This window comes from Aspergillus flavus, chromosome 3 (genome assembly GCF_009017415.1).
Source record: "Aspergillus flavus chromosome 3, complete sequence".
Lineage (NCBI taxonomy): Eukaryota > Fungi > Ascomycota > Eurotiomycetes > Eurotiales > Aspergillaceae > Aspergillus > Aspergillus flavus.
Genome location: NC_092407.1, coordinates 3,087,134 through 3,107,842, shown reverse-complemented (window position 1 = coordinate 3,107,842; position 20,709 = coordinate 3,087,134). Strand labels below are relative to the sequence as shown.

Genomic DNA, 20,709 nt, shown 5'->3' with positions numbered 1-20,709 from the left:
TACATAGTGATACCATGTAACAGTACCACTGGCCGAAATTACGAACTCTTACCATACCTGACTGATATCTACCATGATGTTATGCCTTCAATTCGGATGACCCTACCTGAAGGAGAATACTCCGATCCCGGTCAGCATCATGGCAAGCTATACGTCGGAGAGGCTAATGTCGACGACGAGCAGGGGAGTCATTCCTACCGGACATCATTCGCCATTAGGCGGGAGGTGCGTTACATGGGAATCATCATCCCTGGATTCTGTCGACTCGGACCAGCTCACTGACAATGCTTCCCCGCTCAGTCGGGGCATAAAAGGAAGGCAGGAGGGATGAGGAATGGAATCACTCGCCTGGGGTTGAGCCATTCTCTCATTTGCTTCAAGCTTCACCAAGATATCTGTCGACCAGCAATGGATCTCTACAAGGCGGTTGTCCTTGACTTGCATCTTTCCCCCGGCCTTATCTCGGCAATCCACAAGCCAACAGTCCTTGTGGGCATTGCCTGTGCATTGTTTTTCTCTCAGCTCCTGTTCTGGACGGCCAAGTACTCTCACAAAAAGACCAAGGGGCTAGCTGATCTTCCTGGCCCCTCTGGATGGCCACTCATCGGGATGGGCTTGGATTTGCCAGTCCGGCCCCGCGAATTGTTGAACCGATGGGCGGCCCAGTATGGAGATGTCTTCAAGGTCCGCGTTGGCTGGTACAACTGGGTGTTCTTCAATAGCCCCGATGCCGTCAAGGAAGTGTTTGATAGACAGGTAATCCCATCCCCCCATCCCTCACCCACTCGAAGCACAACCTGACGAGCCATCCACCCATAGGCTGCCGTCACCTCAGGCAAGCCACCCCTACCCATCGCGCAAGACTATTGCCTCCGGGGAGACGGCGTCCTCCCGATGACGTACAACGCCAAATGGAAACGATTGCATGCGTTCCTCAAGCAGCTCCTGAGCGCCAAGGCATCCGCAGCATTCATCCCCAGCCAGGAATTCGAGATCAAGCAGCTACTCGCAGACCTCAGTCACGAAGCTGGCAAGAACAGTACCGACTTCTACATGCACATCCGCCGCATGACCTTTTCCATCGTCATGACCTCCGCCTACGGTCTGCGCATCCCCAAATGGGACTGCCAGGAAGTCCGCGATGTCTATGGAAACATGCGCATGCTCTCCATTATCCTCAGCCCTGGGATGTTCTGGATCGATGTATTCCCGCCTCTCAACTGGCTCCCCCGTTTCCTCTTCCCCTCATGGCCCAAGGCCAAGTTCATGGCCAATTAAATGCACTCGAACAAGATGCGCCACTGGGACAACCTCAAAGACCGCATCACCGCCGGCAACCGCCCCCGACTGCTTCGCCAAGGACCTCATCGAGTCCAACCACCGCGACTAGGGCCTTGAAGAGGAGACCGTCTCCTGGCTCGCTAGCGCCGTCCCCGAAGCCGGCCCCGAAACCACCGCCAGCGCTCTCAACGGCCTGATCCGGTATTTGGCTATGTTTCCCGACGCGCAGGCCCGCGCTCACGACGAGGTCACCCGGGTGCTAGGGGATACGCGAATGGCCACGCTGGCGGACGAACCAAATATGCCGTACATCCGGGCCGTGATCAAGGAAACGCTTCCGACTGTGCCCCGTCGCCACGACCGGTCTGCGGCGCATGGCAGACGGGGACGTCCACTACCGGGACCACCTCATTCCCAAGGGCACCATTCTGCTGGCGAACCTCAACGCCCTGCACTGGGACTCCGAGCGCTTTCCCCACCCGTTCCACTTCAAGCCCGAGCGGTACCTCAACCACCTGCATCGTTCCGCCGTGTATGCTGCCGGCGGAGATATCCTCGCCCGCGACAACTTCACCTTCGGGGCCGGCCGGCGCATCTGTCCGGGGATTCACCTGGCGGAGAACGGACCGTTCCTGGCCGTTGCCAATATCATCTGGGCGTATGAGTTCAAGTTGCCGCTGTATGACCAGGGGGAGGAAATCCCCTTGGATATCACGGACGAGGGGTTTATGGAGGGCGCTATTCGCGTGCCAAAGCAGTATACGGTGCGGATTCTAGAGCGGAATGCGGCCAGGTCGAGGTTGATCCGGTCGGAGTGGGGCCAGGCGCAGCAGGCTGGGTATGTTTTGCGTGGGTCGCATGTTGATGTCAATGGGGGGGGGTGAGGGGAGGGTCAAAGACGGCGGCTTCTTAAGGTGAACGCAAGACTCTGTTGCTTTAGTCAGAAGAACCAGGTTGGATTTTCTCGGCTTCTGTGGCAAAGGCAATAGTGTGCCATAACTATCAAGAGGCTGGATGATGCATATATTATAGAAAGTATATCTACAGAAGATTCCAGGAACTTTGGGAAACCCATTGGGTACCTCCTCCTCCCCCAAATGGGAACTTGAGTAGGGCTAGAGTGATAAATATGATATGTTAGATATGTTGGCAAAGTAAGGCCCAAGCAGTACTGTTCGATCCCCTACGTTATATCCTAATTTCTTGATGCCATAATCATAGGAATACTAACATAAACCACAAAATCATCACTATAAGAGAAATAACATCTGCCATAAACACATTCAACGGCAAGCGGTCACAATGAACAACTTGAATAACTCTGGAATCCCTCGCACAGCCACATAGGTAACCGTAAATCCTTTAGTTTCCAGCAACTGCTTCACCTTGTCCAGACCTCCCTTCACATTACTCACCTCCATGACGATATTTCGCACTTTGTTCCAATCCCTGTCGTCAATCCCACGCAGCACCTCCAACTCCGTGCCCTCGACATCAATTTTGAGCAGGTCGATCACCTCAACGTTGCTGTGGGGTAGACACAGGAAAAGCGACAATCGGTTAACCGGAACCATGATCTGTTTAGCATCCTTGAACATATCGTCTGCGAACGTCTGATCGTAGTTCTCCTTGAAGAGCTGGATCTGATATTCCTTCTCTTCGACATTCAACGTAGAGTTCCCAGGCATGTTCGGAAAGTACTTGAACGGTGCAAAACCGGCAGACGCGCCCAGCGCGTACGGATATGCCTTGACGGTGGACACCATATGGAAAGCTAGGTTCCGCTCCAACGCCTCAAAGTTTTCCGGTGCCGGTTCGAAGGCGATGATCTTGGCCAGTGGGTATTTTTCCTTCATGTAGAGAGAGAACAGGCCGATGTTGGCTCCCACGTCGACGATGAACGGGGCCTCGGGTAGCTCGACTTTGTCATACCCGTGGTCTTCGAATATCTCGTGGTATATGAACCTTGCTTCGTTCTCGCCTCGGGCGTAGCAGGAGAATTTGTCTGATAGTTTCACGAGACGGAGGGCCATTTTGGTCTGCGAATATCGATCTTGTGGATTTCGAAGGGGGAGTGGCGATCATTTACATGTAAGAGAATGAAGAGGGTTTGTTTATCAGTTGTAAATGGAGGTCTGCCAGAGTTGGTCTTTTATGACGCTGAAGATGAATAGCTGACTTATGATATATGAATAGAGCGAATGCCCCGCCCTTCACTCATCAAATTGTGGCTCGTTACACAGTTGGTGGAATTTAGGAGCTGGATTCTCTACATCACACAGAGTCACTGAGATGATACAAGGCCTTCTTCACTTGGATAATCTGGGATTTTGTATTCAAACATTCTCAATGGACAGACTTCACCATCCAGGATACACAAAGGATGCTCTGCTGATCCACACCTACTTGAACCAGTCAAGATAGAAAATACTATGCGGTCACACAATCATGCATAAGTGAATGCCCAACGTCTCTGCCCAGCTCTGTTTCCTCTTATTGCCCCTTCAATTCTCCGATGCGGCACCTCCCACGCCCGTGTAATCTTATTCTGTCTATTTTAATGGCACTTGCAAGGATATTCACTTCTGGAGCTAGGAAAAAAGAGACATATAGCTAGCCTATAATTTAGCTAGAACAGACGACCATCCCCCACCATCCCCTTTGACAAGTTCATCTTCCCAGTAGTTCGGGTTGAATGTGATTTCGTTCAAGGGGTTGAGCCGGTGGGCTCGGTGGAACAAGTCCTCATAGACTTTACCGTCAAACCGCCCAAGCGCACTTGGCAGAGCTCCATTAGCATGGTCAAACCGGGCAACGAAAGGATAATCTCACCTGTCCAGAAGGTAGTCGGGGATTTTCCATGCGTCGACGAGGGCGACGGCATGAGGTTCAATACGAGCCATGAGATGTCGCACGCGGTTCGGTAGCTCATCGAGATCGCGTTGCGGAGCCGCCCCTGAACGGAAAACTATCGGGCTGTTAGTCGACCAGCTTAGCGTGTCATGGGCGTTTCCTACAGTCATAGGCATGCGTTTCCATATGAAAGAAAGCGAATAGATGATACAGATCACGCAGCGTGTTCTTCGCCGGTGGGGGCAATGATCGATCGTTTTGCAGAGTATCGTGGAAGATTTCAACTAGGAGTGCAAGGGACTGGGCTAGGGTTTGTCCGTCAGCTGGATCCCTAAATGTATCGCATTGGTGAGCATCCTACCGTGGCTAAGTCGGTGCAGTTGAGTCATAAGACTAGTCCACCTCCTCTTCTTGGTGACGCGTTCCACATAAATATCATAAAGCTTGTAAGTATAAGCAAACATGGAAGTATAAAAAGATCATCTTGCTAGTTTTATAAAGAGGCCAGCTTACCAAGGCTATTGTTCGGCGGTGGAAGCTCCTGACAATGTTAAAGTCATCATCAAAGACCTTATAAGACTCTAGATTGACTCCACCCTGTTGGCCCTGAGGAACTCTTTATACAAGTCCTCGGTCTCATTACCTGTCGCACTGTCGATATTCGCAACAGCTGCGTGCATCCGCTTGATCAGGTAGGCAGCCACCTGCTGGGTAATCATCCAATTATCACCCTCCACGGTGACACGGGACAGATAATCTGGAGATAGCCGAATAAAACCACTCGCACCACCGTAGCCATGACCTCCTAATGCCCGGCGACAAGTTTCAATCCCATCGGCAACAAGATCAGTACAAAAGCTTTTGAGCCCCGAAGACAGGCTGTGCATGTGGGCCAATCCACTAAAGTCCCCGGCTTGGATTTGTTCCCGCGCTTCCCGGTAGATCCGTTGCATGGCCTGCCCGGCATAATGTAGCACGTATGTAGTCGCTAGTAGGGGGAGAATACGTATTTGTACTGTAGGATACTCTAACACTGCCACCTCAGGGCCCTTTAGGTCGTCACGGTCTCTAAACTGCCGCCGAACAGTGGTATAGCGGACGGCTATAGTAACTGCACGCGCGAGGGCCATTCGGGACTGGAGAACAATCAGGGACCGCACGTATGTCATCGTTCCATAAACAACGGCGGGCACAGCTGGCTTTGAGAACTGTCCGCTGTCCGGGTCGAGTTTGGCATAGCGCGACAGCAATGCCGAATGGGGGATTCTGGCGGTCGACGTGGTCAGCAAAACTCGGCTGGAACCCCGGACAGAGACTTGGGCCTACCGGAAATGATGAAATAACATATAGGCATTGTCGATGGTGGCGTATCCGAACTTGGGTCCGATATCACCGATCACAACCCCCTTCCGTGGCTGGTGAGTTTGCATATCCCGGACTTGCACAATGAACGGGTGAGGACCATGACTTTGATATTCACCCCCGGAGTTTGGGACGAGAAGTTGAGCCACCACAATGGCATGGTTGGCCGTACGTCCCAGACTACCATTCCACCATTTGCTGGCGGTTAACGTCGGGCTGTGAAGAATGAACTCTTTGCTCCCGGGGTCCCAGCGAGCCTGTAACTCCAAGCCCTGGACGTTACTCCCGTGGCCCAGTTCCGTTTGCGCATAGGCACCGATGATTTTGAAGGACTCAATCAGGGGTAACCAGTAGGCCTGCTGGGCATCACTGGCCTGCTCGCGGATGGTGGTGATAAACATGTGCAGATGAAGATAGTAGGGCGACACGTCGTCAACTAAAGTCTCGGCCATCTTATAATCGTCAATGTCCCACCCATGCTTATCGACGAGGCGGCGCAACAGCTTTGCTCGTGCCAATGCAAGCTTAAAGAGATCCTCTCGCGATAGGTTTGCCTGGCGCTTCTTATCAAAGAGCGGTTCCTGCTCCACGATGCGCAGAATTCGAGCTTGGCGTTCAAGATACCCATCCTGGGCCAGTAAGTGATGTGCCAATTCGTCGACGGGAATATGAGTCTGGGTTCGTTTCCTGGCTAGAATTTCCGGGCCATTTGGCTGGCTGGGCCGCAGATGATCTGTGAAGTCGGACATGTTGCTCAAGGGGGACACGGTCCTGATGGCAGGTTGGAAATTATTGCGAGTGAAGATAGAATAGACAAAAGAATTCCTCCTATCATAAAGCCCCTTACCAAGGGCGGGTGGTGCTTTTCGCGTCATGGTTATTCATTGGTAAATGGTGTCGGTGGAACAGCTTTTCGACTCTTGATGAAACTGCTATGTTTCTCGGCATTGGCTCTTCCCCGCGTCTCTCACGATGTTCGCCTTAATGGACGAGCCTAGGTTGCTCGGCTTCATGCATTTAGTTGAATTCTATAACCCCGATCTGCATCTTAGTAGCCTCCCCCGCACTTCATCCACATAAAGCCATTTTATTATGCAGTATAACCGCTGGCATATGTAGGGCTCTCCACAGAGCTGAGTTTCTTATATGGGTTCTTTTTCCTGCTAGTTTGTCTTTCATTTTTTCAAATTTATTTTGATTTGTATCTTCTCAGTATACGAAAGAAATAGTCGGCCATGACGGAATTCCAGGCAGTGGGGCGTTTTGAGAATCTCAACCTCGAACGACGAGGTTGTGTCTTCATGATCACCATGGAGCTCGGTGCTGAGAATCGATTGACGGCCAAATTTTGCCAGGAGCTGATTCGTGCCTTCAATACTGTGCGTCAAACGCTGGGCTCCAACTCCGAAGGCGCTGTTATTACCAGAGGGAACAACGCTAAATACTTTTGCACGGTACAGAATCCAATAGATGACGATAGACCATGAAGCTAATGGTTCCTCCTTAGGGTCTGGATCTGGATGAGGCCGAACAAAACCCCCATGCAACCACTGAGGGCTTCTACCCAGTAAGTGACTCGATACTACCCGTTGAGACAAGCCACTGACGTCCTGGACGATGTGTAGCTATTGCATACTATCCTGGATTTCCCCTTTCCAACCATCGCGCTCCTTACCGGCCATACCTTTGGCGGAGGTTGCCCGGTGGCATTTGCGCACGACTACCGTGTAATGAACTCGCAACGAGGGTTCATTTCAATGCCTCCCGTAGACCTAGGGATGTACTTCCCCGGCGTCGGAGTCCTTCCTCGGTTAAAGCTGCGCCCGCAGATTGCGCGAAAGGTACTCCTTGAGGGTCACCGCTTTACCGGCGAAGAGGCCTTACGGGATGGCCTGGTCGATTTCATTGCCCAGCCAGATGACATGTTGGCGGTCGCTTTTGCGTTGGCAGCCAAGTGGGCGCCAAAGGCCAAAGCTGGGTAAGTCACACTTATTACCCCCTTGAATTAGAGTACCTCTAGTGACACCAGAGCCCTTCATATAGCGTGTATGCACTTCTCCGATCCGAACTTAACGGCGAGATGACCAGGGCCGTGCAGCAGATCAGCCATGTTTATGGTCGGTCTACGTTTCTTCCTGGAAAGACAAAGCTATGACGTGAGTGCGGCAATGTCTTTCATCTTGTTCATGTGTTTATACTGCAAATGGCCCGTGTTCCTGTATCTCTCTAAGCCAGCTTCCGTATAGATGGCCATGTTCATAAAGCCCCATAAAATATGTCGTTGTGTTCTGATTAGGGACCACTTGTCTCGAACCGTAGTAATATGTGATTTACAGCGACTAAGGCGGGTCTCGGTGTTATCGCTGGAGGTTGAATCATGACAAAAGTTTATAGAGGATAGCAACACGCTGAATACGACATAGTGTAGAGACTAAGGTATCATCTTGCAGCGGATTATTTGTTCGACTAACATGTAATACTGCAAAGGGACAATTTAACCAATGCCAACTCCCATCGTAAAATATATTATACTCCGGCTTGTTGGCACATATATGGGTGATATAAGTAAAGGGGCGAACATCCGGTATCCGTGGACATCTTCACTGAAGGCTTTTGAAAGAGCTGACACACCCCAGCCATGGGGATGGTTTGCCCACTCACACATCAGCAGATATCATATCCGTTCAACGTTCCAAAATGGCAGCTTCCCTAGCCAACAAAGTCTTTGCAGCGACCGGTGATGCGTCATGCATGGATTTAGCGCCAACATCGCAGGTACTTGTGGCCGGGTGATGGGATCACACTAGATTTGACAAACCCCCGACGACGAATACGATCTAATCATCAACACTACGTGATTGGTGTGCTTAATGTTCTTGGATATCTAGCACCATCCTGCAGCATTGTCAATGTTTCCAGCTTGTACGGCATCAAGGGCGCCCCACTGTTGGGACCATGCTGCATGAGCAAGTTTGCCATTATCAGGCTGACCGAAGCTGCCGCCTACGAGGCCGGGCCCAGTAATACTCGCGGCAATGCGGTGTGTCCGTAAGTTCGAACTCTTTCCATCTTGTAATTGGACTCGTCCTTGTGGGAGCCAGTCGATGGTGGGGCCAATGCCTGAGCTGTTATAATCATTTAAATACTCTCCCGGAACAAGGATAGAGACCAACGAGGCCTTGCGCCTGCTTCAAATCCCTGGGCTTTTCCGATGAACCCAATCACACATATTTCGAGTCGAGATCTAAGCTTTCGGGAGGAATTCAAGATTTGTCGATCACCCGAACATGTAAATTCAATTCAATTCAATTCAAATAAATTTAATCATCATGATGCAGAAACCCTATGATGTCACCGTTCAGATCCGAGCCCTAATTATGTCATTCCTACTGGCAACACTTCTAGCCCTAGAGAATAAAGGAAGGAAAATCTCATCCAATAGAGCTAATAAACTACGCCTGTTTCAATTGACTAACCCCATAACTGCAATTGTCCAACATGCCTGCCAAGGACGACAAATATACCGATCCCGAACTGCGGGAACAGGTCAAAGAAGAAGTCAAGCAGAGTGATAAGGGGGGAAAGCCTGGTCAGTGGTCTGCCAGGAAGGTGAGTTCCTTTCTTTTATCTCTTTCTTCTTCATTCTACATTCTAGTTGAGTTGGGGGTATGTATTTACATTACTTGAACAGGCGCAGTTTATGGCGTCGGAATACAAAAAGCGCGGTGGAGATTATACTACATCCAAGGAGGAAGGACAGGATGAGTCCCAGAAGAGCCTTGAAAAATGGGGGAAAGAGGAGTGGCAGACGAAAGAGGGTTCAGGCACTGCCAAACAGGAGGATGGGACGAGAAAGCGATATTTGCCTAAGAAAGCATGGGAGAAGATGAGTGATAAGGAGAAGGAAGAGACTGATAAGAAGAAACAGGAGGAGTCTAAAAAAGGCAAGCAATTTGTTTCCAACACCAGCAAAGCAAAGAAGGAGAGGAAGCAGGCTGCGGAAGAAAGTAAGGGTGAGGATCAACAGGAATCTGAAAATGAAGAATCTGGATCAGGCGAAGATAGACCTGAAGAATCTGACGGATCTAACGATGTTGATGAAATGGATAACGAAGAGGAACAAGAAGGGGAAGATGAGGCAGACGAGGACGAGGAGGAGGAGCAACAAGAGGGCGAGCCTCAAGATGAGGACGATCATAGTACAGAGGCCGGGAAGAAGCGCACTGCAAGCCAGGAAGAGGGAGCAAATAAGAAACCCAAGACACGTCAGGACAGTCACGCAGAGCGTGAGCAGGAAGATTAGTCTGAGCTCCGACAACTCTGGACATCCCATATTGATCTCTGCTTAGGAATTGTACTCTACACGACGAGAGCTGTACACTGTATTTAATTGAAAAACCAGCTGAATGAATGCGATACTTTATGCTAGTATAAGCCTCCAAGCTAACCGCAAGTCAAATACTTGCAAGAATATAAAGAACATAGGGCATTCCCAAGGTAAAAGTCAAATCTGAAATGCAGAACGAAGGATACTCGATGTAAAGAACCACACATATAGAGCATTACTTCTCGATATCAAAATTAAAAGTTAAAAAATATCCACCTAGATCACCGAGGCCATGTCGTCTCCATCGCTGCGTCTGAGCTACCGGTAATTGGCCGGCTCTCCACATCCTGCTGGATTGCAGTATGCACGGTGATTCCGCCAAGTTCAACATCCGAACTATGTCTCCCACTAGGGTCTGTAGATACTACCACGCTCTTGCTTGCCCTTAGACCATGAGGGTCGCTGATTTTGTGGAATCCATCAGGGTCTTGACTTAGCCGGTTGAGGTAACGTGGTGTGCGTAAAGAACGGCTCGACTGGGCTTTGGCTTTTCCAAGAAACCTGTGCACGAGGGGTCTGAAAAGAGGAAGACAGCCACAAATTATAGCGACATTGAGTTCAAGGGCGGTCCAAACGGACTCTTTAGCGCTGGATGCTAGAAGACATCAGTCGAGGCGACTGGAAGATGGGGTATAGAACCTACAAGCCAGGTCATCAGTGTGAAAGTGGTTGAACTCAATCACACGCAGCAAGCTGAAAATGCATACCCTAAGATGGTCAGTTCACACATCGGTCGTTGAAATCTACTAGCTTTGAAAAAACATACAATGCACCCAACGAGAAGACTATTGTCAGCCCGATCTTCTGTTGGACGGTGATTCGCAGTCGCCAGACCACCGGCATCGGCAAAAGCAAAATGATCACGTCTTCTACCAAGGACAAGCATGCTGATGTTTGGAACAGTTTGGTCTGACCGGGCATACAGTGACCGTTTAGTGTGGTGTCATAATAATACTGGACTGGGTGGCATTGAAAAATATTGCCCATGAGTTCGGTAAAGGCCCACATCATGGTGAAGACAATTAGACATGTTACTCCCACACGAACCACCTTCACGGTGCCTAGCAGTCGCTTGAGAAAGACTAGAATGGATATTTTCACAAATGCCATGGATGGTGCCCAGAACTTCTGGATCATCCAAGAGCCCTAGAGGATATGGTAAGCAAAGTCTAGCTATCAGAATGCTGAACCACGACTTACAAATTGCAGGCGAATACGTTCGTCCTGCGGAAGTTCATTTCCTGGAACTCCCACACCATTGAAGGCGGCTATTGACACGCGGTGAGCAAGAGAAATTGGCGAGCATTCCGTACTCACTATAGATAACAAAAGCCGTGACTCCGTACGAGAGAATCAGGCCAATACCCATTAACAAATCTTCTAACCGCCACCCGACCGTAGACATCCGGCAAGCAATCAGGCGCAGGACATAAATGAGTGTCGCAAGCGCTGCCCCGACCGTGGGGACGACGGCGACGACGTTTCCCCAGTATTGGTTCCGTATAGCCATGGGGCATCACGGCTATGGAAAGTCGGTCACACAGCGATTGATCGCTTGGACTCAGGTTGCAGATTTCGGTCGTACATCCTTTTCAGAGAAAAGGCTGTCAGCAAACAACCCTGCATGGCAAGGAATGTCCGAAACAAGTCATCCAATGCAACCTCAGTCAGGGTTTCGACTCCATCTGCAGTGAGACTAAACTAGGCCGGGGAACGTGCCGTGCCGATCCACATCCGACTGTTCCATTCCTCTTAAAAATGCCTTTTCCCTGTCCGTAAAAATTTCTCTCGGCATGTTTTTGTGTATTGCTTTTTCTCTGTTGCAGCATGGTGTCTTCGGTTTCCAAGACCTTGCTTGTCCTGTTGGCCGCTCACATTCTGGGGGTTGCCGCGGCGGATAACTGTACCTTAGCCAGCTTCAATATCACACTCGGTGGACGGCTACAGTCTTTGAAGCCGTTCTCATTCCCATGTTTCTCTCAGTACAATGGCATCTCTATGGATCCAGATGAAGCAGCATGCAAAGTGATCCAGAGCAATTACAGCGACCCTTTCCTGCGTGCCAATTCCGTCAATGGTTACATGTACAACCAGGCCGAGATATGCGCATCCGAGCCGGCCAACCAATGCCTACTTGACAACTCGGATCCGGCCAATCCGCAGGCGCTCGATGCCTCATGTAATCAAGGAAATATGCCTTCCTTCTCCCTAGAGGTTCAGGGACCAAAGGATGTGGTTGAGGCTTTCAGATTCTCAAGCTGCTCAGGAACCCGCCTTTCAATCAAGAATAGCGGCCATGACTTCTTGGGCCGGAGCAGTGGCCAAGGAACCCTCTCTTTGTGGACACGACATCTACAATCCATGCACTACAACCCTGCTTTTGTTCCTATCGGTTGCAATGCCACCTCGAAATACGATACTATTGCCGTTCAAGCAGGTGTGAATTTTGATGAGGTCTATCACTTTGCCAATGCGCATAATGTCACCTTTATCGGGGGTTATTCGCCTACAGTAGGAGTTAGTGGGGGCTGGACACAAACTGGAGGTCACAGCATCTTATCCCCGGTCTATGGATTGGGCGTTGATAGAGTTGTCCAATATAAGATTGTGACGCCCGATGGCAAGTATCGGATTGCCAACGAATGTCAAAACCAGGAGCTCTTCTGGGCCCTTCGAGGTGGCGGTGGTGGCACCTTTGGCGTGGTGATGGAAAGCACCCATCGTGTAGAGCCACGGGTGAGCATAGTCTCTGCCTCTATCAAGTTTCCCCCAAAGGCCAATTCAAGCAACGTTTTGCCATTCCTCGATATATTGGTGAACAATGCTGTTAAGTGGGCGCACGAGGGCTGGGGCGGTCATATCAGCGGCAACTCGCTCATCAATGTCACGCCGTTGCTGTCCTTATCTGAAGCCAAGGATTCCCTATCTGAAGCTATCGCCTATGCTAAGTCTCAGGGTGGCACTGCAGTCATTGAAGAATTTCCATCCTGGTATGAGTTCTACCAGAAATATGTGGTTCCCAACGCCGTCACTGTTGGCAATGCTCACTTTGCGGCTACACGACTCATTCCGAAAACCGTATTTGAGACGGCCACCGGACGCGCAGATCTCATGAAATTTTTCTCAGTGCTTCTGTCAAAAGGCGGAAGTGTATACATCCCCGTGGTTGGACCTCTGCTCTACAAAGACGTCAAACCCAACTCGGCGACCCCAGCTTGGAGAGACGCCATCTGGTCTGTCGGGGCTGACGGCTTTTGGGCATGGAATAGCACCCTCCAAACACGGGAGCAGAAAGTAGCTGAGATGCAAGACATGACTGCGGTTCTTGAAGAGATCACGCCTGGAAGTGGCGCTTACAGTCCTGAGGCTAATCCCTTCACCAAGGACTGGCAAGAGGCCTGGTGGGGTAGCGAAAACTATGGCAAGCTGCTGAAGATAAAGGAGAAGTATGATCCGAATGGACTATTGAGCTGCTGGAAGTGTGTTGGCTGGAAGGAAACCGATGCGCAGAGTTCCTGCTTTGCAGCATTCGACTAAACCTCTATGACTGGATTTGTACACTACTGTATATTCACACGTTTGATGAGTTTGGGAGGAATCCATGTTCTTAATGTATTTTTTCTTCTTTAACTACTCCCATCTATCATTTACAGTCACGGCTATTGCATGGGAACCAGGATAAATCCCTTCATATCAGGTATACAGGCTAAGGAATCTGTTCTAGATGAACTATTAACTCCGGTGAAGCCCGAATAAATCAGGCCATACCAAAGACATAAATTAATAATAAAAGAACAGAAATCTCTCAAAAATCCCTCACCGGCGTCAAAAGCCCCAACCCACCAGAGTGCACGCTAGCCTCCCTACCCCTGCAGGATTAAATCGTCAAGACGACCCAGTAAGCGGCACAGTTCGCGCGCTTTTCACCCCACGGATGTAACATCATCAGCAACTAAACATCCGGCCGATCGACCCCTGTCTAGTCCATAATACTATATCCCGACGGAATAACGAAACGGGCGCTTAATCGGCACGACCGGAGTCCAATGTGGACCGTCGGGCCCACCGGGCTTGGGGTCCAATTGCTTAGGTCTGGTCTACGATTACGCCGAGTCTTAGCTTCGTTGACCCTGATCCAGTCCGGCTGTATATAGTACATCATTCGTTAGAAGCAGGTACCCGCTTTGGCATTTAATATAAATCCCTGCATTTCGTGTTCGGGTGTCCGAAATCTGTGAGCTTTTTTGGGAGGGTATCCTGTGTTTTGTCCGTGAGGTGTTTAAACACTGGGCTATTTTCTATCAAGCTAATATGTCGAGTAACCAGGTACTAGGTTTCTTGTAGTGAAATAGACAGGGCTTTCTGTAGATTGGGCTTTTCTGTCCATTTTTGATTCATTTTTGATATATCTTAACGATCTTGACAAGCAGATGGATTTCAATCGTATTTTCTCTATGCGTGTATCCTCTCAGTCCATGTGCCTTAATGTGCTAAGATGAGGTATTGAACCGTTACCGCAGCTAATGAGTATATATCTTATCCATCTGGGCTATGTTGTTTTTTTCATTAGCCCATAAGCTGTTCACGACGGCTGGAAATGGACTCCAATTATACTCGTGGTTACAGAGAATAGCTCGTAGAAGCGCGGTTCTGAGAGGTCTAAGAACAATAGATACGATATCTAGTATAGCTATCTTCAGTGGCTACTGTTGAGATTCTATTGACGTCCCGAAACAATATCAAGACTATGGAAGACTCAAGCATAGAATCAGATCTAACCATCAAATTCAAGGTAATAGAGGCACGAAGGTTTACCTCGGTATTTTAAGAATTATAATAGTAGTGTATTGCAACCTCATCTTTCCATGGCCCGCCCAGAGCTAACCTGTTCTTAGGCTCTATGTATAATCCCCGGACCGACGGTAGGAAGATTGTCAACCTTTTGATTACTCGTGCGACACGAACACACTTCCCATCTTCCAGGCTTTTCCAGTAGCCATGTTACAAACCCTTTCGCTGGCCACAATGGCCCTCCATGCTCCGAGGCCGACGAAGCTACCGTTCACAGAGTAGTAGGTCCCGACTCGTTGGCACCTCTGCACGCCGACCTTCTCATCCAGGAACAAATCTTCCTCCGTTTGTTTGATAATCGGCTGAATAACGTATGTTGTTTTATCTGAGCTCAGCGCCGGTGCCTGCAAACCCGCGAGGATTTCCCCCCACTCAGAGCTTTCGCTGAGCTCATCACCGAACTTTATTCCTTGGCCACGGGCGTCGCGAGCTGGTTTTATGATGAAATCATCTTTGGAGAGCTTCCCTTCACGGTGCAGATCCAGAAGTTGCTTTGCTTCCGGCGATCCCGGAATGATGGTAGGCACGATTCGACGTCGAAGAAGGTTAGCTTGCTCTTCTGTTAAGACACGATGTTTCGTAACGAGGCCATCCAGTTCCTGGTGGAGAATCCCCAGAATTCGCTTATCGTGAACGAGAAGTCTGGTGCGAGCGTCGTTGGCACCTGAGAGTGCCAGATGACGGACGATTTCGGGGCTCAGAGCCGAAAAATCTAACAGCTGGAGTCCAACTTGGTGAATGAGTTCTAGTGTCTCCTCCTTCTTCGGAGAGCTAGAGGGGGAGGAGGGGGGGTCCGATGCACTGAAACTCTGGGTACAATAAAGGGCATAGCCAGTCTGCGAAGTTGCATCGGGTATTAGACACAAGTCTTCCGGTCTCACCGAGCGTGGTCTCATTCCGGTCCTTTTCTCGACCCAGGCGAGAAACGGTTGCATTATGCCAGGTTTAAATTGGCCTGCAAAAAATACAGGGGACTGGACCAAGTGGATCGGCAAGTCGGGGTTAAACATTTCAAAGAAAGCTTCAATCATATGGTCGTTTGCTGGTACATCGACAAAACCGGGCTTGGTTTCCTTGCTTGCTATTGCCTTGTGGATCGTAGATCCCAGGTCGAGAGAAAGGGAGAAGAACCTGCCGTTGATTTCGCAAATTTTAAATCCATCCTGCTCATCCGCAGGGATGAGTAAATCTGGTCTCCAATTGCCCTGGCGCCCTTCATATGCATGTTTTGGGTGCGCTTCACAATGATCCGATAGCCACTGGGTCAATATTGAGCGGCCGTTAGCATATTATTCACCATGGTCGTTGCCTATTATTGGTTGGGAGAATACCTGAAGCAAATGTTCTTCATGCGGCATAAGCGGCATGCGCGTAGGAAAAGCAGCATCCTTGTCGGTAAACCATCGTTGTACAATGTTATTCAATGCAATTGCCAGCGCCTCATGGAACCGTTTTAACTCCGCCAAGAATTGATCAGAGATCAATATGGGATGGGGCGTGAAAAAGCGTGGTTCATACATAAGATTGACGGGCCCTCCAGTATACTGGTAAAGCATAGAATAGTAGGCCTCCTCTGCGCGTTGTCGATCCTCAGACGATGCGTCCGACGCCGACACCAACCTTCCCGCTCTTTTGGAGGCACTCAAACATACCTGGAGCGGCCGGGATAACATATTAGAAACAGTCATGGTGAATCAATCTCTATCAATTACACCAGTAAGTAAGTGGAGATTCGGGCTTGGGGTACGCTCGCCTTTTTCACCTCCAGTAAGTAAAAAGCACGTCCAGGGAACATCGTGACATAGAAGTAGCTGGGTAGTCAGCTTGCTCTCGAAAGCCACGTATGAGATCGGCATACGAAGTAACCAGCGGTAGTCTTGCTCCATACCCCCAACTGGGAGTGGAGACTCAAATGGATCGTTAGTTTTTGATAGACCTAGGTCAATTCATGACCCAAGACGCACGGGCTAAAGCAGTATTACCCCGTAATTTCAATTTAGGCGTATTAAATGAAGGTTTGAGAGAATCAATCTAGTGGCCCACGTGGTCCCATCACTTGACTTCTACCGTTGACATGACACACACACACACACACACACACACACACACACACACACACACACACACACTCTCTCTCTCTCTCTCTCTCTCTCTCTCTCTCTCTCTCTCTCTCTCTCTCTCTCTCTCTCTCGTTCGCTGAAAATTCGATCCTCTACTTTAAAAAGATCGACTGATCTATACCGATGCAATTGAGTTTACGAGGACACATCCTCCGCCGTAAACATTACAGATCTTTCCATTCCCCGTGCGCCAAGGTCCCAGCCCAACAAAGCGACCATTCACAGCATAATAAGTGCCAACCACCTGACTCTGGCGTACTGTTCTGTTCCGGTCTGCCAGAATATTAAACTTGGGCTGTCGCACATATGGCTGAAGTACATATGATGCTTGGTTGGTATGGATGTTTGGAGACTGCATTCCACGCAAGGCTGCCTCCCATTCTTCTGTAGAAAGCTCCTCTCCGATTAAATGACCATTGCCTCGGCTAGCACGAGCTGCCTTGAGCATGAAATCGTCCTTCAGTGTAACCTTCGGATTGCCTTGGTTAAAGAAGATCTTCTTCAATTCCGGAGATCCGGGCAATATCGTTGGCACGATTCCTTCCTGGAGAATTCTGGCTTGGTCGGGAGTGAGAACTTTGTGTTTCTTAACGAGATCGTCCAATTCCTGCAAAATAATGCCCAGGAATCTCTGGTCATTGACTAACAGGTTCGTACGGAAATCATTGACTGATATCCTCGCCAGATGACGAAGCATATCTAGTGAAAGAAGACTGTATTCCTCAGGAAATAGCGCCAGGGCTACCTGATAAACTTTCTCCAGGGCCTGTTCATCTTCAGCTCCTGGCTTCTTGCAATAGGGAGCAAGACCAGTGGAAGAAGAGGCGTCGACCTTCAATTGTAGGTCCGACACGTTCACTAGTCTAGGTCGTGATCCAGTTTTACGTTCAGCTAGTAGGGCGAACTCTTGTCTTTCGAGATAGTCTCTTCCCCTGACAAGGTGTATCGGTAAGTCAAGATCGAAGTGGTCGAACAGCCCGTCCGCCATAGTTTTGAAATCGCCCGTTGGCTCCACAATAGCGTTGGATCCGAGTATCTGCTTCATAATGCCATGCTTATATGCACTATGAATAATGGCATTGTAGGGCGTCCGACTGTTTATCTCACAGATCTGGAACCCTGCCCCTGGGCCTGAAAGATCATTATGGGTCAAAAGAAAATCTGGCCTCCAGTTCCCTAAACAATTGGCGAATGCAAGAATCGAATTGTTCTTGCTTCGTTCATGAATCCACTGCGCTTGGACTTAGTACTTGAGGAATCAGAGTAATTGAATCATGTATTCATCTCAATCTTTAAGAGTAAAAGGGGCCAACTGACATTCAGAATCTCCTCTGCCCGCGGTTCAAGCGGCATTCTAGAGGGAAAATCGGAGACACTGTCGTCCCACCAACGCTCCACAATATTGACGATGGCTTTGACTAAGGCTTCATGAAACTCCTGGAGCTGTGCCAAGAAGCCTTTATCGCTCAGCATTGGAAATGCTGAAATATCTTGCTGGTTCGGGTCTATTCCCAGCTGTGGGGTGGACTGATCAACTTTTTCATAAACCACTTCATCTTGCTTTTTGTCCACCTCTGTAGCATCTGAAACCGGTACAGGCTGCTTCTTGTCCAGGATCGCCGAGTAGCAGACTTGCTGATGTCGAGGTTGGTAAACACTGCCCATATTCATTATTTTGGGAAGGGATTCGGGAGGATCTATACTCTTGAGCTCTTGTATCGACCAAGGTATTTATGACCGATTCATGAGAGCGAGGACTTCCACATTGACTGCACCATCTTTCAACTTCCGACCTGCAGGGAATGGTACTGTCCAGTAAGAATTTACTCGTATACGCTCTCCGACCCACTTTTTCTTAACAAATTTCAGCTCACACGAAGCTAGGAAAACTATCCAGTTCTTCCGCGAAATGCAAAAAAAAGGGAGAAAAAAAAAAAGGTCTGTTCTCTAGTTTGATGATCTGACATCATAGCTGCAGCAATCTCCATGACTCCAAATTCAATTAGTGGGGCGTAATTTATCTACACATTACGCCTATTCCTACCCAGAAAATGCCCCACGTTCAAGAACGAAATACCTATACACATGGAACTCCACTAGTTTCTTCCGCAGGGAGGACCAGAGAGATTGATCTGTCAACTTTTCTTTATCCCCTTTCACCTTTATAGTCCTTAGTTCCATGGTTGAATTGCCTGTCTGCTCCCGATAACGTCTACATCATCCCTAGACATACACCCTCTCGTCGCAAATATGCCCTACAAGCCCGAAGAGGAAATTTATGTGCGTGATATACCACTCTCATATATGTGGAAATATCTCAAAACTAACCAACCCCCTCCAAAAAAGTGTAATGATGGAAGAGAACAAGAACTACTCAAATTTATCCAAAACCACCCCAGATATTCCGAGATGAAAGGCTCCCCTGAAGCCGTTCTCGCTGCGATAGACGAGTTCGGCTGTACAAAAGATTTCCTCATGAACGTGGGCCAAGAGAAAGGTCGCGTTGTGACCGGTCTTATAGCCCAGGAGAAACCCAAGACTTTTCTCGAGATTGGCGGATATGTAGGATTTTCAGCCATTCTCTTTGGGAACGAGTTTCGCAATTCAGGTGGCCAGAAATACCTGAGTCTTGAGCTGAACCCTACTTTTGCGTCCGTGGCCCGCGAGTTGATTGCGCTGGCGGGGTTGGATCAGACGGTGGAGATTATTGAAGGTCCTTGTCGGGAGTCCTTGCGGAAACTTCACCAGCAGGGCGCGGGCGCGTTTGATGTGGTCTTCATTGATCATGCTAAAGTTCTGTACTTCAATGAGCTGAAACTATGCGAGGAGTTGGGCTTCGTACAACCAGGCACCACCGTCATGGCCGATGACATGGTTCGACAGGGAAACGCTCAATACTCGGCATATGTGAGAGATTCTCCTGCGGTGAAGAGGCAGCGGTACGAGGAAGAGAAAGCAAACCAGGAAAACGGAGATGTGTCTCTGGGTAACCCTTCGTTGATTTACGAGACTACTATGTTCCACGGCCTTGACCCTTGTGGCACTGAGGTAAGTCAGCCTGCTGGATGGCAAGTTATTTCAAGAATGAAATTCTAATTTCGCGCCTTACAGGACGGAGTGGAGGTTTCCTGGTGTAGAGGAGCCAGTGACTAGACTTTTAAGACCTGGATACTTGACTCCAGACGTGATGAGATCGTATGCCTCGAGCCTAGTCTACTCGCGTTCATGGAAATCATATATTCGACTTGATTTTTTTAATCGCAGCCCAAGCAATTAGTTGCAAGATTTGAAATTGGGATGAGCCCATAAACAGAGTCCGCATAGGGGCCTATGCCCTGTCACTTGTCAAGAATGCATGTATCAGGATAAGTACGTATGTATTCCAGGCAACCAAGGCAGCTTAAAGCCCAAGGCTATGTCTGTGTTCTTCGAAGCCCCTCCTGCCTAGATGCCTGGCCCACACAGCCCAGCTGGCGTATATTTGCTCGTATTGTTGACGTGTAGCTTCGATACGGTAAATGATAGGTGCATGATTGGTGGCGTCATGCAGTAGCCCCCCAACTTTAAGATCTTTAGCTCCGTACGTACCATGGCAGGGCACGACAGGGTCGTGCTGGTCTCTGTGGGTCTGTTTGTATATCACTTCCTTCTACGAAGTTTCACCGCTGTACGGGGTATACAAAATATATTACTGCCACCCGTGCCACAGTGGCCCCCGTGCTCCTGCGATCAAGATCGTGCTGATCCCTGTGGGGCTGGTTGTATATCATTTCTTTCTACGAATCTTTAAGCGAACCGCTCCCCATGGATCAACACTGAATCCGGGTTTCAGCCAGCCACGGAGCTGGTTTTGGG

The 20,709-nt window shown here is 49.3% G+C and overlaps 10 protein-coding genes across 10 annotated transcripts; 5 read left to right on the top strand and 5 right to left on the bottom strand.

Annotated features, from left to right (window-relative positions):
- Positions 1 to 81: 81 nt before the first annotated feature.
- Positions 82 to 2,165, top strand: F9C07_2242943 (cytochrome protein; the record flags this gene model as incomplete). The annotated part of the gene is made up of 5 exons (XM_041291109.2): positions 82 to 225; positions 301 to 756; positions 820 to 1,203; positions 1,391 to 1,624; positions 1,701 to 2,165. The coding sequence occupies 5 exons, from the start codon at positions 82 to 84 to the stop codon at positions 2,163 to 2,165; spliced, it is 1,683 nt and encodes a 560-aa protein (XP_041144824.2).
- A 399-nt stretch (positions 2,166 to 2,564) lies between these two features.
- On the bottom strand, positions 2,565 to 6,381 carry F9C07_2064526 (uncharacterized protein; the record flags this gene model as incomplete). The annotated part of the gene is given in 11 exon segments (XM_071508697.1): positions 2,565 to 3,320; positions 3,441 to 3,492; positions 3,641 to 3,686; positions 3,935 to 4,059; positions 4,114 to 4,418; positions 4,496 to 4,500; positions 4,529 to 4,577; positions 4,648 to 4,713; positions 4,731 to 5,430; positions 5,461 to 6,267; positions 6,344 to 6,381. The coding sequence occupies 11 exon segments, from the start codon at positions 6,379 to 6,381 to the stop codon at positions 2,565 to 2,567; spliced, it is 2,949 nt and encodes a 982-aa protein (XP_071365122.1).
- A 170-nt stretch (positions 6,382 to 6,551) lies between these two features.
- F9C07_1435568 (carnitinyl-CoA dehydratase) lies at positions 6,552 to 7,824 on the top strand. The gene is made up of 4 exons (XM_041291108.2): positions 6,552 to 6,950; positions 7,004 to 7,063; positions 7,122 to 7,474; positions 7,540 to 7,824. The coding sequence occupies exons 1-4, from the start codon at positions 6,732 to 6,734 to the stop codon at positions 7,649 to 7,651; spliced, it is 744 nt and encodes a 247-aa protein (XP_041144821.1). The 5' UTR covers positions 6,552 to 6,731; the 3' UTR covers positions 7,652 to 7,824.
- A 556-nt stretch (positions 7,825 to 8,380) lies between these two features.
- F9C07_7073 (uncharacterized protein) lies at positions 8,381 to 8,785 on the bottom strand (the record flags this gene model as incomplete). The annotated part of the gene is made up of 2 exons (XM_071511573.1): positions 8,381 to 8,621; positions 8,778 to 8,785. 2 exons carry the CDS (start codon positions 8,783 to 8,785, stop codon positions 8,381 to 8,383), a joined length of 249 nt encoding a protein of 82 aa, XP_071365121.1.
- Positions 8,786 to 8,932: 147 nt separating this feature from the next.
- Positions 8,933 to 9,878, top strand: F9C07_2282198 (uncharacterized protein). Its single transcript, XM_041291107.2, has 2 exons — positions 8,933 to 9,105; positions 9,188 to 9,878. Exons 1-2 carry the CDS (start codon positions 8,995 to 8,997, stop codon positions 9,797 to 9,799), a joined length of 723 nt encoding a protein of 240 aa, XP_041144820.1. The 5' UTR covers positions 8,933 to 8,994; the 3' UTR covers positions 9,800 to 9,878.
- Positions 9,879 to 11,615, bottom strand: F9C07_2282197 (uncharacterized protein). Its single transcript, XM_041291096.2, has 5 exons — positions 11,201 to 11,615; positions 11,084 to 11,151; positions 10,650 to 11,029; positions 10,527 to 10,591; positions 9,879 to 10,478 (listed from the first exon to the last, which is right to left on the bottom strand). Exons 1-5 carry the CDS (start codon positions 11,391 to 11,393, stop codon positions 10,105 to 10,107), a joined length of 1,080 nt encoding a protein of 359 aa, XP_041144819.1. The 5' UTR covers positions 11,394 to 11,615; the 3' UTR covers positions 9,879 to 10,104.
- A 57-nt stretch (positions 11,616 to 11,672) lies between these two features.
- Positions 11,673 to 14,642, top strand: F9C07_1435748 (uncharacterized protein). Its single transcript, XM_041285411.2, has one exon. The coding sequence runs from the start codon at positions 11,711 to 11,713 to the stop codon at positions 13,418 to 13,420; it is 1,710 nt and encodes a 569-aa protein (XP_041144818.1). The 5' UTR covers positions 11,673 to 11,710; the 3' UTR covers positions 13,421 to 14,642.
- Positions 14,643 to 14,829: 187 nt separating this feature from the next.
- Positions 14,830 to 15,765, bottom strand: F9C07_7069 (uncharacterized protein; the record flags this gene model as incomplete). The annotated part of the gene is made up of 2 exons (XM_071511572.1): positions 14,830 to 15,543; positions 15,616 to 15,765. The coding sequence occupies 2 exons, from the start codon at positions 15,763 to 15,765 to the stop codon at positions 14,830 to 14,832; spliced, it is 864 nt and encodes a 287-aa protein (XP_071365120.1).
- A 1,136-nt stretch (positions 15,766 to 16,901) lies between these two features.
- On the bottom strand, positions 16,902 to 18,999 carry F9C07_2282195 (uncharacterized protein). The gene is made up of 2 exons (XM_041285404.2): positions 18,172 to 18,999; positions 16,902 to 18,085 (listed from the first exon to the last, which is right to left on the bottom strand). The coding sequence occupies exons 1-2, from the start codon at positions 18,523 to 18,525 to the stop codon at positions 16,970 to 16,972; spliced, it is 1,470 nt and encodes a 489-aa protein (XP_041144817.2). The 5' UTR covers positions 18,526 to 18,999; the 3' UTR covers positions 16,902 to 16,969.
- Positions 19,000 to 19,104: 105 nt separating this feature from the next.
- F9C07_7067 (putative catecholamine-O-methyltransferase) lies at positions 19,105 to 19,950 on the top strand (the record flags this gene model as incomplete). The annotated part of the gene is made up of 1 exon (XM_041291106.2): positions 19,105 to 19,950. The coding sequence occupies one exon, from the start codon at positions 19,105 to 19,107 to the stop codon at positions 19,948 to 19,950; it is 846 nt and encodes a 281-aa protein (XP_041144816.2).
- Positions 19,951 to 20,709: the final 759 nt, after the last annotated feature.

Coding starts and splice junctions, on each gene's coding strand:
- F9C07_1435568 (XM_041291108.2), top strand. CDS start 6,732: ATGACGGAATTCCAGGCAGTGGGGCGTTTTGAGAATCTCAACCTCGAA. Junction 7,064..7,121: donor CCACTGAGGGCTTCTACCCA/GTAAGTGACTCG, acceptor GACGATGTGTAG/CTATTGCATACTATCCTGGA. Junction 7,475..7,539: donor GCGCCAAAGGCCAAAGCTGG/GTAAGTCACACT, acceptor CCCTTCATATAG/CGTGTATGCACTTCTCCGAT.
- F9C07_2282198 (XM_041291107.2), top strand. CDS start 8,995: ATGCCTGCCAAGGACGACAAATATACCGATCCCGAACTGCGGGAACAG. Junction 9,106..9,187: donor GTCAGTGGTCTGCCAGGAAG/GTGAGTTCCTTT, acceptor TTACTTGAACAG/GCGCAGTTTATGGCGTCGGA.
- F9C07_2282197 (XM_041291096.2), bottom strand. CDS start 11,393: ATGGCTATACGGAACCAATACTGGGGAAACGTCGTCGCCGTCGTCCCC. Junction 10,592..10,649: donor GTCTTCTCGTTGGGTGCATT/GTATGTTTTTTC, acceptor TGACCATCTTAG/GGTATGCATTTTCAGCTTGC. Junction 10,479..10,526: donor TCACACTGATGACCTGGCTT/GTAGGTTCTATA, acceptor GATGTCTTCTAG/CATCCAGCGCTAAAGAGTCC.
- F9C07_1435748 (XM_041285411.2), top strand. CDS start 11,711: ATGGTGTCTTCGGTTTCCAAGACCTTGCTTGTCCTGTTGGCCGCTCAC.
- F9C07_2282195 (XM_041285404.2), bottom strand. CDS start 18,525: ATGAATATGGGCAGTGTTTACCAACCTCGACATCAGCAAGTCTGCTAC. Junction 18,086..18,171: donor GGGCAGAGGAGATTCTGAAT/GTCAGTTGGCCC, acceptor GTCCAAGCGCAG/TGGATTCATGAACGAAGCAA.